Source organism: Schistocerca americana, chromosome 9 (genome assembly GCF_021461395.2).
Source record: "Schistocerca americana isolate TAMUIC-IGC-003095 chromosome 9, iqSchAmer2.1, whole genome shotgun sequence".
Lineage (NCBI taxonomy): Eukaryota > Metazoa > Arthropoda > Insecta > Orthoptera > Acrididae > Schistocerca > Schistocerca americana.
The window spans coordinates 17,151,478-17,170,711 of NC_060127.1; the positions used below are offsets into that span (position 1 = coordinate 17,151,478).

Genomic DNA, 19,234 nt, shown 5'->3' on the forward strand with positions numbered 1-19,234 from the left:
GAATGGAGCCAACCGACCGAAAGGTATCCGCAGCGCGAAGACAAGTCACGCCTCCGCCGCCGACAAAGTCGGGGAAAAGTCTCCGCGAGAGGGCAGGCCGCGCAAAAAGCGCCGCTTTCTCCGAGAAATCGCGCGCCTTTCAAGTTCGACATGTCGCTTCCTCCCGCGCCAGTTCTCACGCCCCGTTGGCGCTCGTGCGCCACACCACAGCAAAGTGGACTGCTCGGCGTGAATACCGCAGCGGGAACCCGATGCGACCGCCGAGAAGTGACAGCGCTGTGGGAAGGCGCCGGAGTCACAAATTCCCGTCTGGCCATTCAGGTGTACGTATCCCGCGATCTTCGCCTGCGGCAGCGGCCTTGCAGCAGTGGATACACCGGTTCCCGCGAGATCACCGAAGTTAAGCGCTGTCGGGCGTGGCCGGCACTTGGATGGGTGACCATCCAGGCCGCCATGCGCTCTTGCCACTTTTCGGGGTCCACTCAACCTCGTGATGACAACTGAGGAGCTACTCGACCGAATGGTGGCGGCTCCAGTCACAAAAAACCATCGTAACGACCGGGAGAGCGGTGTGCTGACCACATGCCCCTCATATCCGCATCCTCACCTGAGGATGACGCGGCGGTCGGATGGTCCCGATGGGCCACTTGTGGCCTGAAGACGGAGTGAGTGCGATCTTCGCTTGAATCGCTTAAGATGAATGCTAGAGTGGTTTCTTTGAAAGGACGCGGCCGATTCCCTTCCCAGTCCATGTGCTCCGATTGGCCTCGTGGACGTCTTGTGTTCTGAGGGACTGCACATAATAATTGAAATAGGAAAAATATCTCCCACGTAATACGACCAACCAAGGCACCTATTCTGTTTAAAATGCTTCTGAACGAAGTTCTTAAAGAACAGACGACATCGGATGGAGGAATGGGCCTAGTCGTGGATGTGGATTCCCCATATGGTATATTATTCGCTGATAATTGAGTTGTGTTGGCTGCAGATGACTCTGATGTAGAGTAAGTGATGAAGAAAATCGTAGAAGCGTATAAGGTCTGACTAACAATATTTTTTGCTGAAATAAAATATCTCTCTGCAGGATGCAAAAACGACATAATCAATCATGGAAATATCAGTGAGGTATATCAATAGTACACTACTGGCCATTAAAACAGCTACACCACGAAGATGATGTGCTACAGACGCGACATTTAACCGACAGGAAGAAGATGCTGTGACATGCAAATGATTAGCTTTTCACAGCATTCACACAAGGTTGGCGCCGCTGGCGACACCTACAACGTGCTGACATGAGGAAAGTTCCCAACCCATTTCTCATACACAAACAGTAGTTGACCGGCGTTGCCTGGTGAAACGTTGTTGTGATGCCTCGTGTAAGGAGGAGTAATGCGTACCATCACGTTTCCGACCTTGATAAAGGTCGGATCGTAGCCTATCGCGATTGCGGTTTATCGTATCGCGACATTGCTGCTCGCGTTAGTCGAGATCCAATGACTGTTAACAGAATATCGAATCGGTGGGTTCAGGAGGCCAATACGGAACGCCGTGCTGGCTCCCAACGGCCTCGTATCACTAGCAGTCCAGATGTCAGGCATCTTATTCGCATGGCTGTAACGGATCGTGCAGCCACGTCTCGATCCCTGAGTTAACAGATGAGGACGTTTGCAAGACAATAACCATCTGCACGAACAGTTCGACGACGTTTGGACTATCAGCTCGGAGACCATGTCTGCGGTTACCCTTGACGCTGCATCACAGACAGGAGCGCCTACGATGGTGTACTCAACGACGAACCTGGGTGCACGAATGGCAAAACGTCACTTTTTCGGACGAATCCAAGTTCTGTTTACAGCATCATGATGGTCGCATCCGTGTTTGGCGACATTGCTGGAACGCACATTGGAAACGTGTATTCGTCATCGCCATACTGGCATATCACCCGGCGTGATGGTATGGGGTGCCATTGGTTACACGTCTCGGTCACCTCTTGTTCGCATCCACGGCACTTTGAACAGTGGACGTTACATTTCAGATGTGTTACGACCCGTGGCTCTACCCTTCATTCGATCCCTGCGAAACCCTACATTTCAGCAGGATAATGCACGGCCTCATGTTGCAGGTCCTGTACGGGCCTTTCTGGATACTGAAAATGTTCGACTGCTTCCCTGGCCAACACATTCTCCAGATCTCTCACCAACTGAAAACGTCTGGTCAATGGTGGCCGAGCAACTGGCTCGTCACATTACGCTAGTCACTACTCTTGATGAACTGTGGTATCGTGTTGAAGCTGCATGGGCAGCTGTACCTGTACACGCCGTCCAAGCTCTGTTTGACTCAATACCCAGGCGTATCAAGGCCGTTACTACAGTCAGAGGTGGTTGTTCTGGGTACTGATTTCTCTGGATCTATGCACCCAAATTGCGTGAAAATGTAAGCTCATGTCAGTTCTAGTGTAATATATTTGTCCAATGAATACCCGTTTATCATCTGAATTTCTTCTTGGTGTAGCAATTTTAATGGCCAGTAGTGTATATGGTGTGCCCATACAATATATCCTATTAATCCAATGGATGATATGGCTTAAATTACACCTAATGTTCCAAATGATTCGATTTTCCCTCTTTCCTGTCATACAATATGCGAAATAATACCAAGTCCTAGTAAAATTGAAATATACTTGATCTATGGATGTCCACATAAATGTTCCCCAGGGCGTGATGAAGCCGCCGCCAGCTTGTCTCCATCCTGTAGTACAGGATTCAAGAAGCTGTTCCCCTGGAAAACGATTGATTCGCGGCCTTCCGTCGGCATGATTAAGCAGGTATGGGGAACCATCAGACCGTGAAACGCTCCGCCACTGCGCCAGCGTCCAGTGCCGACGGCCACGTGCACATTTCAGTCGCAGTTGTCGATGTCGTGGTGTCAACATTGGCACGTGCTCGGGTGGTCAGCTGCGGAGGCTCACCGTTAGGAGTGTTCAGTGGGCTGTGTGTTCGGACACACTTGTACTCCGGCCAGCGTCAATGTCGGATGTCAGTTCCGATACAGTTCGCCGCCTGTCCTGTTTTACCAGTCTGCTCAACCTACGACGTTCTACGTCCGCCCCGGTAGCGGAATGGTCAGCGCTACAGAATTTCAGTCCTCTTTGCCCGGGTTCGATTCCCGTTTGGGTCGGAGATTTTCTCCGGTCAGGAACTGGGTGTTGTGTTGTCCTAATCTTCCTCTGCGGACAACGCACGAACATAAGACACACAGTACACATAAATCGCCTGAACACACAGAACGAACTACATGCCATAATACGCGACCCGGAAAGGTGGACTGAACTCAACAAACTAACGGACGAAATCTCGAAGATCCAACAAATAGAATACTTGCGTAACAGACCCTACCGAAGGCAAGTCGGTCCAAACAGACGTCACGATGCCCAGGGGGACACAGATATGATTAGCACCACGAGTGATGAAGAAGAAACAGATACAGACCAGGGCACCAACACAGATATTGAAGCGTCCAGCGCGGATGATCCATAGTGTCAACCAAGTCAAATTCAAAGAACAGAGTGGGACAACCGACAAGAGGTGCAAAAGTCACACACAATCCTAAAAACAGATTGCACCTTATATGTAAATAGTAAACAGCATCTCCATGTCTAATAAGAGATTAAAGCTAGGTACCTCTTCAAGGGACCTACGCCTTCCGTTAAGAGGGAGCGCACAGTCTGGATGGAAGGATCTTAATTGTGGTCCCTCTCTTTTGAGCCCAACCCGACGGATACCTATGGTAGATCGGGGAAAACCACCGTTCAGGTCGTGTTGTCGGCAGGGCCGGGAGGTGCTTGCGCCTGATGTACTCTACAAGGAGCCTTGTAGGCTCAACACAAACCGTTAGCGTCATTACCTTATTACTTTTACCACAAGTACCCTTTCATTAGCAACTTTGAGCCAAGCACAAAATCAGTTACCTCTCTATTGTATATCGTAAATAGTTTAGCAGGCTGGACATGGAGGTCTTAGTTTCTAGCTTTAACGTACCCTAATCTCTTCTAGTTAAGTTAGTTTTTAGGATGGTAGATGTTAAAGGCATGGTGAGCGATGGCCAGCGTCTTGAGGGTCATTCCAAGACCCGGGCCGACGCCCACAACCAGGTGACGGGCAGCATTATACCTGTCTCTTCTCTATTAAATTCTCTTCCTTCCTTCTTTCTAAATATTTAATTTCGTTTTGTTTATTAGTATCTCACTTGATTTTGTATTATAAGTTTTTCTAATGCTGCAGAAAAAAAGATGTCAAATGGATGTAAACAAATAGAGCCCGCCTCCACGTGACGGGACACGGGCAACGGTGTGAGTGGGGGCGGGAGCCAGTGTGGTGTCACTTTCAGTCACTCCGGACCCCGGACCCAGTCACAGCGGCTAAGTGGCAACATACGACCCACCATGAGAAATTACACGGTGGGTCATAAAATATAAGCAGCTAGTGAAAAAAAAAAGTGTCCTAATCATTTCATCTCCCACGACGCGCAAGTCGCCGAAGTGACGGCAAATCGAAAGACTTGCACCCGGCGAACTGTCTACCCGACTCAAACGACATTTATTTATTTGTTTACGACGTTCGACATCTGTAAAGAGGGGTGGCCTCCCAAAGCCAAGACGTCTGGACGCAGTTTCTCCCTGGTTTCGACACGTGTTGAAGACACTCCCCACAGCACTCGTCGAACACCAGACAACTCGTGCAGTTTTCGATATGCTCGCGCCGAGCCTCCAGGACATCACAATCTGCCCTCGGTCAAACTCAGATAGACCGGACACCTTCCCCATTCTAGAGGCGGACAGCATTTTCACGGTAAGTGTGTCTGACTAGCAGTCATTCCTCGCCAGGTCTCGCTGCTATCGCCTGGACGTGTTTACATCGCTAGTAGGTCTGTGGCCATAATGTTCTCGCTGATCAGTGTATCTGTGTCACTATGAAGTGTGGTGCAGTACTGAATAAGACTTACTATCACTGCCACAGTAATGTGTATCTTACTTTTTGATATCGCCTCGTATCTGTCCAGGATGATTTAAACTTCAGCGATCACATAAAACTAGCCGTGATGAGGACAGATGCCAGAGATTTTACTGGAAAAAACTTTTTTTTTCCTTTTGGGTCATCAGTCTTCTGACTGGTTTGATGCGGTCCGCCACGAATTCCTCTCCTCTGCCAACCTCGAGGAAAAATTTGCGGACGAGTGGCGTCACGTACAAACTCCTCGCTGGACCATTTCTTATGTACTGCTCGTCGGATTCGGAACCCTTGCTAGCTTGGAGATAAGGTCGGGATCTCCAGGAGACGGTTCGTGGATTATGCTGACCAATACAGAGAAGACGCTACGTCAGAAAATTGCAACGAAGTGCAGAAAGACCTGCAGAGCATCGAAGCTTGATTGAGGGATCGGCAGTTGACCCTCAGTATAACTAGATGAGACATATTGCGCAAGAGAAAAGACGCGGTGTTGTTTGATTGTAGGAATGCAGACCGAGATCTGGAAGCAACCACATTTATCAAATATCTGGGAGTATGCGTATAGGGCGATGTAAAGTGGAACGACCACAGAATACTAAACTCAGGTAAGGAAGATGCGGGTGTAAGATTCACTGGAAGAATCCTTAGGAAATGGAGTCCATCCACAAGAAAGGTCGCTGCCAAAATCCGCGTTCGACCAACACTTGCTTACTGACTGTCAGTCTGGGATCCTTAGCGGACAGGATTAGAATAAATTTATTTTTGTTCGGTCTACGATCACAAAACTTTTGTATCCTAACGGTTTCGGTCGGCGGTGACCATCTTCAGGTCTGTTTTGAGACAAGTCCAAATATAAGAAAGGTATAGCACATGGTTGTAAAACAAGACTGAAGCTGATCACTGCAGACTGAAACCGGCAGTCTGAGAACAAACATTTTGTGCTCACAGATTGAAATAAAAGCGATTTATTCTGCAGTTTACGGTTCCCTGTTTTATTCGCGGCGATGTCGCAGCTTGTGGAGCCAGGTGGGACTGATACAGTAAACAGAGAAAATCCAAAGAAGAGCAGCGCGTTTCGTCACAGGTTCGTTTAGTGAAGGTGAAAGCGTCACATAGGTGCTCGTCTGACTGTAGTGGCAGAGGCTGCAACAGAGGCGTCTTGCGTCAGGGTATGGTTTGCCGTCGTCGTTGTTGTTGTTGTTGCTGTTGTTGTGGTCTTCATTCCGAGTACTGGTTCGATGCAGCTCTCCAAGCTATTTTGTCCCGTGCAAGCCTCTTCATCTCCGAATAACTGCGGCAAACTATATACATTTGAAACTACTCACTAAAGTCAACTCTTGATCTCCACGTGATTCGCTATTAAAATTTCGACATCATCGTCCCTACAACATAATGCTGCCTCCTACATAAACTGATTTCCACTTCATGGCCCGTTGATGCAGCAACCAGCGTGCAGAATGTGGTGGAAACAACAGCCTTGGTTGCCGAATTGCTTTTATTGCTGTATTTATTCATGACGTGCGTTTCGCCTAATACAAGGCATCTTCGGATTGACCAGTATAGTGTCGGTAAGCCGGTTTTGGATGCGACGATTAGGGCATCGTCTGAAATAGACTGTCCTCGTCGATTTGTTTTACTATATATGACGAGGGCCTGTTAGTTCTGTCGATGCCCTCATCGTGGCGTCCAATACCCACTTACCGACTTTACACTGGTCTATCTGAAGATGCCATGCATTAGGAAAAAACGCGCGTCAGGAATCAATAAAGCAATAAGACATTTGCTTGGAAAGTTGATCGGAGGGAAATTAGAAAACGGACTGGAACACGATGGTATCTTGAAAGAAAGAGACGTCATTCTGAAGGGATGAAACAAATTTGGACACAAAGGAAGGACAACTATCAAAAGTGACATTGGTGGATTGTACCTCGCATGGTCCTATTGGGCCCACACGTGAATAATAAAGCAATAAAATCAGTTCTGCAATCAAGACTGTTGTTTTCACCGCTTCCTATGTATATATCGCGAACATGTCATGAATGCAAAACTAGAGAGTCAGAAAGTAGAGATATACCTCCCTTTCCAGCTTAAATATTCCCCAGCACGACAAATCCAGACATTAAGTTTTTGTGTATCCATCCTTTCGACTGGAGGTCTTGGACACACGGCCGTTCACTGTGGTAAAAAATGAGACGCCTACATCCACCCTTATGATCTTGTTTATTGTGCAGCTACCAGTTTCGGCGCTTCAGTGCGCCATCTTCAGGTCTTACTTCATGCTGAAGTGGTTATCACAATCCATATAAACGCTGCATCAGTTGGAAGTTAATGATTGGAGTGCTGACATCACAGTTACAGACAGTCTGCGTAAACCAGTTATGTTGGCCACTGACGCAGCGTATAGGGTGATTCACGAAGATATGCAAATATTTTAATATGTTATTCTACAAGTAAAACTAAACAAAAAAGTTCACGTAAACATACGTCCGCAAATGTTTAGTCATGGAGTTACGGCTAATAAACGATTTTGCCTCAAATTTAGCAACTTCGCTACTAAGAAGCCATCGCAAAAGTGCACGAGGTTAAAGTAAAGCACGATTTCCACTTATTTTGTTGTTATTGGTCAGGTGAGTCTAATAAAGCATGTCCCAGACGTGTATCTTCAGTAGTTTTCCAGAACATCCAGAGAAGCAAAGATTTTTATACAAGTAAATTTGTTTACTTTCCATTAAGAATGTAGAAACGTTTATGTCATTGTTGACGACCGCTAGTGAGTTGTTTGTTGATCATTTGTGATGAATGTATTGTGACATTGTATACACACTGTACAAGTTCCATAATACTGAGGTTTGTTTTTTCCGGTTTAACATGAATACACGTGTGCTATCGTATTAATAAAAGCAGATTATCTGACAAATTCACAGAGTTTTAGGTAACGTTATTACCATCATTTTTCCAAAATTAAATTCTCTACAATTTCTGCTGAAAACTTTGTGCAATTGTATGGAATTAAAAAAAAAAACAAATTAGGCCAAGTAGTTAGTAAATTAGAAAATGTTACGAAATTTCGTCTTTGTCTCTGTGGATGTTCCGGAAAACTACTGCAGAGACACGTCTCGGACATGCTTTATTAGACTCACCAGACCAATAACAACAAAATAAATGGAAATCGTGCTTTACTTTAACCTCGTGCATTTTTGCGATGGCTTCATAGTAGCGAAGTTGCTAAATTTCAGGCAAACTCTTTTATTAGCCGTAACTCCGTGACGAAACATTTGCGGACGTATGTTTATGTGAACTTTTTTGTTTAGTTTTACTTGTAGGATAACATATTAAAATATTTGCATATCTTCGTGAATTACCCTGTATATGGATCGTGGTAACCCCTTCAGCTTCACCTAAGGCCTGAAGATGGCGCATCGAAGCGCCGAAACTGGTAGCTACACAATAAGTATGATCACAAGGGCGACTGTAGTCGTTTCATTTTCTAGCAATCGAGATATCATTTTATAGCTCTCTCCTTCATGCACACCAGTTACCAAGTACGACATCGCCCGTATTCTATTTTGCTGGCCTCCACGGCCGTATAACGCTGCAGCTGAGACCCTCTAAATTGACTTTCAAGACGCCCGAAGCGCGGTTTGCTTTCTGCCTGTGCAATAAACGGGAGAAACTTACGTTCCGTTTACTGTCGTAATTAGCTCCTAAGTAGCGTGAACTAAATCAGCCGAATGTGGGTCAATGCGACATTTACGGTAGCGTCTGACTTAGGGTGCTGATGGACGCAAGGGAAAAGTAGAAACCCCTGCAGCAAGTAATAACGTACACGTGAAGCGAAACCAGCTTTCGTTAGCCGAGATCGCTACCACACGTCTGTGTTGTGGCTGCCAGTATTTGCCCCGCATAATGTCCCTGGTTAGCAGACTTTGCGCCAAATGTCACGATTTAAACTCCAGTCGTCTTCGCACTGTTTCATGAAGCGAGGCCATGTGGCGCTGTTGACGGTGATCTGTCTTCGGGTGGGGAAGTTAAGCTCGCCGAGCCACCTCCGTGCTATTCGAGAGCAGTAGTTTGTGTGTACTAGAATCGGGATTCAGTCTATCTTCTCTCGTGCTCATCGTTGGGCCACCAACATAGCACCACACTCATTACACTCATCTACTTGTACATTTACATTGTTGTTGTTGTTGTGGTCTTCAGTCCTGAGACTGGTTTGATGCAGCTCTCCATGCTACTCTATCCTGTGCTAGGTTCTTTATCTCCCAGTACCTACTGCAACCTACATCCTTCTGAATCTGCTTAGTGTACTCATCTCTTGGTCTCCCTCTACGATTTTTACCCTCCATGCTACCCTCGAATACTAAGTTGGTGATCCCTTGATGCCTCAGAACATGTCCTACCAACCAATCCCTTCTTCTGGTCAACTTGTGCCACAAACTTCTCTTCTCCCCAATCCTATTCAATACTTCCTCATTAGTTACCTGATGTACCCATCTAATCTTGAGCATTCTTCTGTAGCACCACATTTCGAAAGCTTCTGTTCTCTTCTTGTCCAAACACTTTATCGTCCACGTTTCAGTTCCATACATGGCTACACTCCACACAAATACGAGGGGCGTTCAGAAAGTAAGCTCCGATCGGTCGCGAAATGGAAACGACTATGAAAATCCGATAAAGCTTTGCACAGATGTGTTGGGTAGTGTCTCTTGTATAACCCCAGTTAGCATCACGTCGCTCTTCTCATTTCTGAGCTCGCAGTGAGTGCGTAAAGATGTCTAGAAAATAGTGTCTGCCGCCAAGTACGAGGGCCTGGTGAGAAATTTCGCCTGAAGCTATGCAGCTAACATTACATAACTGTCGTGCTGTTTCGTCTTCACGACAATTCTCAGCCGCATTCTGCAGGGGCAATGAAGATGCTCCTGCATCGTTTTCAAATGGAAATGTGAGATTACCCACAATACAGTCCGCAATTGTCTCCCCCTGAGTTTCATCTCTGGTCACATGAACCGCTGTCTTTGAAGACAACATTTTGACACAGACAACGAGGTGTAGGCCAGCGTGGAGAATTGGCGGAAAGCACTGGCGGCTGCCTTCTATGATGAGGCTATTGAAAAGTTGGTACAACGCTATGACAAAAGTCTAAGTCAGAACGGCGACTACGTAGAGAAGTAGCTGAAAGGTGTAGCTAATTGTTACAAGTAAAACATTTCTGATGTTCACTGTGGTTTCAATTTGGCAATCAATCGGAGCTTACTTTCTGAACAGGCCTCGTACTTTCAGAAATGACTTCCTGACACTTAAATCTATACTCGATGTTAACAAAATTCTCTTCTTCAGAAACGCTTTCCTTGCCATTGACAATCTACATTTTATATCCTCTCTACTTCGACCATCATCAGTTATTTTGCTCCCCAAATAGCAAAACTCCTTTACTACTTTAAGTGTCTCATCTCCTAATCTAATTCCCTCAGCATCACCCGACTTAATTCGACTACATTCCATTATCCTCGTTTTGCTTTTGTTGATGTTCATCTTATATCCTCCTTTCAAGACGCTATCCATTCCATTCAACTGCTCTTCCAAGTCCTTTGCTGTCTCTGACAGAATTACAATGCCATCGGCGAACCTCAAAGTTTTTATTTCTTATCCATGGATTTTAATACCTACTCTGCAATTCACACTCAAGTGCCTGGCAGATGGTTCATCGATCCACTTTCACGCTATTCCTCTACCTTTGCACTCTCGAACAGCGCGCGGGAAAAAAGTGGTTCAAATGGCTCTGAGCACTATGGGGCTTAATTTCTGAGGTCATCAGTACCCTAGAACTTAGAACTACTTAAACCTAACCAACCTAAGGACATCACACACATCCATGCCCGTGGCAGGATTCGAACCTGCGACCGTAGCGGTCACGCAGTTCCAGACTGTAGCGCCTAGAACCGCTTGGCCACTCCGGCCGGCTTTTAGTGATTTAGTTGATTGAGTTATCCAGTGATTCTTCTGTGAAGTCAGTCTGTAGTACTTTGATCAAGTGAAATAAAGCAATGGTTCAACCGTGCGGGAAAGAAGGAACAGTTAAACCTTTGCGTGTGATCTCTGATTTGTCTTATTTTAATTACGGTGGTCATTTCTCCCTATCTAGGGGTGGGCGTCAATATTTTCGCATTTGCGGGGAGAAAGTTGGAGACTGAAACTTCGTGGAAAGGTCTCCTCGCAACGAAGACAACCTTCGTTTTACTGCTTGCCACATCAACTCTGTCCCCTATTTCGCGATAATACAAAAGCTGCTGCCCTTTTTGTACGTCCTCCTCAGTCCTTTCTGGTAATGACCATACTTCACAGAAGAACGGACAAGCTTAGTGCTTGCATTTCTGTAGTAGATCCGCTGGATCTTCTTAGCGTCCTATCAATAGAACATAGTTTTGGTTTGCCTTCCCAACAACATTATCTGTGGGTTCGTTGCAGTTTACGTTGTTCGGAATTGTAGTTCCTAGGTAGTTAGATGCAACATATACCCTAAGACACAAGTCTCGCGGAACAAGAAAACCATTTCAAGTCAATGATCGGTTCAGTTAGGCCAGAGGATCCAGTCCCTGTAAGCACAGTCCACAGCTTTAAGGAGCCACCACCAGCTTTGCACAGTGCCTTGTTGACAACAACAACGGCTTCGTGGAGTCTGCGATACACTCTAACTCTACCATCAGCTCCTACCAACTGAAACCGGGACTGATCTGACCAGGCCACGGTTTCCCAGCCGTCTACGGTCCTGCCGATAGGTCACCGGCCCAGGAGAGGCGGTGCAGGCGATGAAGTGCTGTTAGCAAAGGTACTCGCGTCTGTCGTCTGCTGCCACAGCCCATTAACGCCAAAAATCGCTGCACTTCCTAATGTTTATGTCCGTCGTACGTCTCACACTGATTTTTTAAGTAGGCTGTTTAGGTTTTTATATTCGTAACGTCACGTAGCGCTCTGTATGAAAATCACTGACTGTGTTGTGTTCAGTCTGTGGCTGGTTTGCATTGTTGGAGTATTTGCCATTGTTCTATGTAAGTAGGCTGTTTAGGTTTTTATATTGGTAACGCCACGTAGCGCTCTGTATGAAAATCACTGACTGTGCTGTGTGCAGTCTGTGGCTGGTTTGCATTGTTGGAGTATTTGCCATTGTTCTATGTAAGTAGGCTGTTTAGGTTTTTATGTTGGTAACGCCACGTAGCGCTCTGTATGAAAATCACTGACTGTGCTGTGTGCAGTCTGTGGCTGGTTTGCATTGTTGGAGTATTTGCCATTGTTCTATGTAAGTAGGCTGTTTAGGTTTTTATATTGGTAACGCCACGTAGCGCTCTGTATGAAAATCACTGACTGTGCTGTGTTCAGTCTGTGGCTGGTTTGCATTGTTGGAGTATTTGCCATTGTTCTATGTAAGTAGGCTGTTTAGGTTTTTATATTGGTAACGCCACGTAGCGCTCTGTATGAAAATCACTGACTGTGCTGTGTGCAGTCTGTGGCTGGTTTGCATTGTTGGAGTATTTGCCATTGTTCTATGTAAGTAGGCTGTTTAGGTTTTTATGTTGGTAACGCCACGTAGCGCTCTGTATGAAAATCACTGACTGTGCTGTGTGCAGTCTGTGGCTGGTTTGCATTGTTGGAGTATTTGCCATTGTTCTATGTAAGTAGGCTGTTTAGGTTTTTATATTGGTAACGCCACGTAGCGCTCTGTATGAAAATCACTGACTGTGCTGTGTTCAGTCTGTGGCTGGTTTGCATTGTTGGAGTATTTGCCATTGTTCTATGTAAGTAGGCTGCTTAGGTTTTTATATTGGTAACGCCACGTAGTGCTCTGTATGAAAATCACTGACTGTGCTGTGTGCAGTCTGTGGCTGGTTTGCATTGTTGGAGTATTTGCCATTGTTCTATGTAAGTAGGCTGTTTAGGTTTTTATATTGGTAACGCCACGTAGCGCTCTGTATGAAAATCACTGACTGTGCTGTGTGCAGTCTGTGGCTGGTTTGCATTGTTGGAGTATTTGCCATTGTTCTATGCAAGTAGGCTGTTTAGATTTTTATATTGGTAACGCCACGTAGCGCTCTGTATGAAAATCACTGACTGTGCTGTGTGCAGTCTGTGGCTGGTTTGCATTGTTGGAGTATTTGCCATTGTTCTATGTAAGTAGGCTGTTTAGGTTTTTATATTGGTAACGCCACGTAGCGCTCTGTATGAAAATCACTGACTGTGCTGTGTGCAGTCTGTGGCTGGTTTGCATTGTTGGAGTATTTGCCATTGTTCTATGTAAGTAGGCTGTTTAGGTTTTTATATTGGTAACGCCACGTAGCGCTCTGTATGAAAATCACTGACTGTGCTGTGTGCAGTCTGTGGCTGGTTGGACTCATTGTTGGAATAGTCGCTATCGTTGGATGTGAACAGCGCGAAGCGTTGCGCAGTTGGAGGTGAGCCGCCAGCAGTGGTGGATGTGGGCAGAGAGAAGGCAGAAATTTAAGAGCGGACGATCTGGACGTGTGTCCGCGAGAAAGAATAAACTTGTAAGACTGGATGTCATGAACTGATATATATATATATATATATATATAATGACTTTTGAACACTATTAAAGTAAATACATTGTTTGTTCTTTATCAAAATCTTTCATTTGCTAACTATGCCTATCAGTAGTTAGTGCCTTCAGTAGTTAGAATCTTTTATTTAGCTGGCAGTATTGGCGCTCGCTGTATTGCACTAGTCCGAGTAACGACGATTTTTGTGAGGTAAGTGATTCATGAAAGGTATAGGTTATTGTTACTCAGGGCCATTCTTTTGTAGAGATTATTGAAAGTCAGATTGCGTTGCGCTAAAAATATTGTGTGTTACTTTAGTGTTGAGCAGACTAAGCAAAGAGCGAAATGTCTGAGTACGTTCAGTTCTGCTCAGCTATTTGAAAATCAAATAATGTAAGAGGTTTATCAGCACAGTATTTCATAAATTTTTCTAAGGGGATGTTTGAATTTCTGCAATTACTTCAAGGGGAGTAGCTTGTCTCTTAGCACAAACAACTGCAAGCAAACGCCGCTGCTCTCCGTAGTTAATTGAAGACCATCAGCCACTGCATTGTCCGTAGTGAGAGGTAATTCCTGAAATTTAGTGTTCTCGGAAACACTCCTGACACAGTGGATCGCGGAATATTGAATTCCCGAACCATTTCCAAAATGGAATGTCCCATGCGTCTAGCTGAAAAAACAATTCCGCGTTCAGAGTCTATTAATTCCCGTCGCGCAGCCATAATCAGCCCGCAAACATTTTCACAAGAACCTATTGACTACAAATGACAGTTGTACCAATGCACTGCCCATTCGTGTCTTGTGTACGCGATACTACCCTCATCTGTATGTGTGCATATCGTCGTCCCGCGACTTTTGTCACGTCAGTGAGAAATAGCGACACGATACTGTCGCATACGAGGTAATGCGTGAGAAGCCAGGATGTCCGTGACATACAGTTATGCCATCAGAGTTCCATCAATCACGACCAGCTTTGACATTAGCAGATGGCTGTACACACCACGAAACCTGGAATATCACTTCTGTGTCTCTCCAAAACGTTAGAAGAACGGGACCTCTCCCCAGACCGCCGCCATACTGCCGAAGATGAGCACAGTGCGATACCATTCGTCAGCGCTCTATACTTCCCGGTCACTCCACCACACCAAACCCGTCCATTTGTGTTGTGGTGCCAACAGCACCCTACACGTGGACCGGTAATATCCAAGTCTGGCTGCTACCAGTTTCTGACCAACGGTGCGGAATGACAGACAATGATCCAGCGGGTCCATTACTTGTGTTCTCGAATCGCAGGCGAAGGTGTGAAGGGGTTACGATATGCTTGGTGCACCAGCGATCCTCCGTTGGGGCGGTCAGACATGATCGATTGGAGCCCTAACGATGGGTTTGCCTGCCCTCACGTTTCCACGCTCTCCAACATCAGGCCGCTGTCACATCAAAATGTCCCACACATGTCGATACTTTACGATTCGACCAGCCAGCCATAATGGGCCCTACAACGAGGCTCCTTTCAAATTTTGTCAGGTGCTGATAACGCTGTCTCACACGAGTACACGATTCTCGGGGTCCTATACAGTGATCACTCAGCTTCTGACGCTGTTCGCGCCCCTTATATACCCTAAGAGATCACCAGGACTGGTAAAGCCAGCTGTTTACGAAGTTCAAGCCTGAATACGGTTCGACCTATACGCCAACAATACAGAAACCTTCCTCGCGAAATGGTCTCACCTAGTAGTGAAATCCGTACCAAAATCACTAAGTAGTTCCTGAGATTTGCCTTCACATACAGACACAAAAACGCGTCGTGGACTATAAATTAGTAATGCGTACACCGATCTTCCAGAACATTATGACCAGTAGGCTTAACATCTCATGCATACAATTTGCTGACAAGAATGATACACTGAAGAATGGAAAATAAAACTGAGGATATGTAAGATGACGATCGCTTTTCGTTTACGAAAAGTGAAGGTACCAGAGGAGCAGTTCTGACGTTCCAGTTGATAATGGCTGAAGACTGGAGCAAAATCAAGATAGGTCGTAGGCTTTGTCGACATATGAAAAGCGTTCGATAGTGTAACATGGTGCAAGACGATCAAAATTCTGTGAAAGATAGGGGTAAGCTGTAGCGAAAGATGGGTTATATATAATATGGAAGAATAGGACTGGAAGACCAAGAACGAAATACTTGGATTAAGAAGGGTATAAGACAGGTATGTAGTGTTTCGCCCCTGCTGTTGCTTGTATACGTTGAGAAAGCAATAACAGAAACAAAAGAGAGGTTCAAGTGTAGGATTAGAATTCAAGGTAAAAGGATATCGGCGTTAAGATTCAATGATGAAATTTCTATCCTCAATGAAAGTGAAGAAGAATTACAGGATGTGTTCAGTGGAATGAAAATCTAATGAGTACAGAACACGGACTGACAGTAAATCGAAGAAAGACGAAAGTAATGAGAAGTAGCAGAAATGAGAACAGTGAGAAACTTAAGATGAAAATCGTTGAACACGAAGTGAATGCAGTTAAGAAAATCTGCTGTTTAGGCAGCAAAATAACTCGTGATCGAGGGAAGTAGGGAGGACATAAAAATCAGACTAGCACTGGAGAAAAGGGCATTCTGGTATCAATCATGGGCCTTGATTTGAGGAAGAAATTTCTGAGAATGTACGTTTGGAGCACAGCATTGTATGGTAGTGAGAAATGGACTGTGGGGAAACCGGAAAAGAAGAGAATAGAAGCAATTGACGTGTGCTGCTACAGAAGAATGTTGGAAATCAGGTGAAGCGATAAGGCAAGGAATGAGGAAGTTCTACAGAGAGCAGACCGGGGTAGCCGTGGACGCCTTGCCACGGTTCGTGCGCCTGCCCCCGTCGGAGGTTCGAGTCCACTCTTGAGCATGAGTGTGTATGTTGTCCTTAGTTTAAGTTAGTTTAAGTTAGATTAAGTAGTGTGTAAGCTTAGGGACCAATGACCTCACCAGTTTGGACCCATAGAACTTAGCACAAATTTCCTAATTTTCTACAGAGAACCGGCGAGGAAAGCAATGTGTGATTAACACTGACAAAAAGAAGGGACAGGATAGTAAGTTAGATTAAATAGTGTTTAAGCCTAGGGACCGATGGCCACAGCAGTTTGGTCCCATGGAGCTTACCACAAATTTCCAAATTTTCTACAGAGAATAGGCGAGGAAAGCAATGTGTGGTTAACACTGAGAAGAAGAAGGCACATAATGGTAGGACATCTGTTAAGACATCAAGGAATAACCTCCATGGTACTAGAAGGAGCTGTAGAAGGCAAAAACTGAAGAACAAGACAGAGATTTGAATGCATCCAGCAAATAATTGAGAACATGGGTTGCAAGTGTCACTGTAAGATGAAGAGGTTGGCAGAGAAGAGGAATTCGTGGTGGGCCACATAAAACTGGTCAGAAGGCTGATGATTCAAAAAAATGTTGGACTCCTGAAGAATCGCAACCTCCTTTCAGAAAAACAAATGAGTTTCATTGAAACGTCCCCTTAGAGAAACTATTGAATTACTGTGCTGGTAAACCCCTTACGTTATTTGATTTTCAAACAGCTGAGCAGAACTGAACGTACTCAGACATTTCGCTCTTTACTTATTCTGATCAACACTAAACTAACACACAGTATTTTTAGCGCAACGCAATTTCACTTTCAAAAAATCCCTACAAAAGAATGGTCCTGACTAACAATAACCTATACCTTTCATCAATCACTTACCTCATAAAAATCTTCGTTACTCGAACTACTGCAATACAGTGAGCGCCAATACTGCCAGCTACATAAAAGATTCTAACTACATCATTACTTATTGAATGCCCCTAGTAGATATTGTAGACATCTGATCTTTAGAGCCAAATATCCCAATATGCACAGCAATTCACCAGCTGGGAATAGCTAGTGGTGGGGGCAGGGGGAACATGTAGCTGTGGCATTCGCCTGATGACTAGGGGAAAACCTCCGAAAACCTCGGTCAGCTTCGGAGCTAGTAGTGACTAAAAGGGCGAAGAGCTGGAGATGCTGTAGTGGAGCTGTGGGTGGTGGAGAGAGTCGCAGACGCACTCACCGTGGTTGCCATGGCGTCCCGTGTGGTCTCCGGACGGCTGCGGCTGCTGCTGGTGGTCTTGTCTGTGAGACGGCGCCTGCCGGCGGTCCGCTTTATACCGCCGCGGCCTCGGGCTGGTGGTGGGGAGCCTGGAGAGACAGACGGACGCCGCTGCGGTAGCCTCCCCGACGGCCGGCGGCCGTGAGCGCGGATCCCGGGGGAACAGTAAAAAACAGCGCCGGCGACATTGGCGCTTTTATCGAGTTGTCCGCGGGGCGCAGAAAACAGCGAGGCTCTCTGCACTACTGTAGCGGGGGCAGTTTCCTCCGCGAGATTAGCTGAGTAACGATGCTTTCTCCCTGCGAACGGTACAGGACAGGTAGATATACGATACAAGTCCTGTGAAGCGATGACCGTGGTGCCAGGAACAAAATGGTCTGGCCGTTAACAGCAGAAGGAGCAGCAAATAACTAATTGCTAACTACCACCTTAGCGCCCGCTCCTTCGCTTGTATATCCATATGAACCAAAACAAAATTAATTTTATGAACACACATTATTCCCACTGAAAAATTAATCTATTAACCCTTTGTATGTCAACAGTTTAAATTGAACTGACATAGCTAAAAGTACGTTGAGGCGATAAAAGTCATGGGATACCCCTAATGTGGGGTCGGAACTACACTACTAGCCATTAAAATTGCTACACCACGAAGATGACGTGCTACAGACGCGAAATTTAACCGACAGGAAGAAGATGCTGTGACATGCACATGATTAGCTTTTCAGAGCATTCACACAAGGTTGGCTCCGGTGGCGACACGTACACCGTGCTGACATGAGGAAAGTTTCCAATCGATCCTCATACACAAACAGCTGTTGACCGGCGTTGCCTGGTGAAACGTTGTTTGATGCCTCGTGTAAGGAGGAGAAATGCGTAGCATCGCGTTTCCGACTGTTAAAGGTCGGATTGTAGCCTATCGCGATTGCGGTTTATCGTATCGCGACATTGTTGCTCGCGTTGGTCGAGATCCAATGACTGTTAGCAAAATATGGTTTCGGTGGATTCAGGAGGGTAACACGGAACGCCGTGCTGGATCCCAACGGCCTCGTATCACTAGCAGTCGAGATGACAGGCATCTTATGCGCACGGCTGTAACGGATCGTGCAGCCACGTCTCGAACCCTGAGTCAACAGATGGGGACGCTTGCAAAGTCAACAACCATCTGCACGAACAGTTTGCAGCAGCACGGACTACCAGCTCGGAGACCGTGGCTGCGGTTACCCTTGACGCTGTATCAGAGACAGGAGCGCCTATGATGCTGTACCCAACCACAAACTTGGGTGCACGAACGGCAAAACATCATTTTTTCGGACGAATCCAGGTTCTGTTTACAGCATCATGATGGTCACATTCGTGTTTGGTGACATCGCGGCGAACGCACATTGGAAACGTGTATTCGTGATCGCCATACTGGCGTATCACCCGGCGTGATGGTATGGGGTGCCATTGGTTACACGTCTCGGTCACCTCTTGTTCCCATTGAGGGCACTTTAAACAGTGGACGTTACATTTCAGATGTGTTACGACCCGTGGCTGTACGCTTCCTTC

The 19,234-nt window shown here is 45.9% G+C and overlaps 1 protein-coding gene across 1 annotated transcript in view; it reads right to left on the reverse strand.

Annotated features, from left to right (window-relative positions):
* LOC124551207 overlaps positions 1 to 17,697 on the reverse strand; it is an 83,512-nt gene extending 65,815 nt beyond the window's left edge. Inside the window, exon 1 of the mRNA XM_047126198.1 lies at positions 17,645 to 17,697. Within this exon, the coding sequence (XP_046982154.1) occupies positions 17,645 to 17,656 (12 nt within the window). The 5' untranslated portion in view covers positions 17,657 to 17,697. The remainder of the gene's footprint in view (positions 1 to 17,644) is intronic.
* Between the last annotated feature and the right edge of the window lie 1,537 nt (positions 17,698 to 19,234).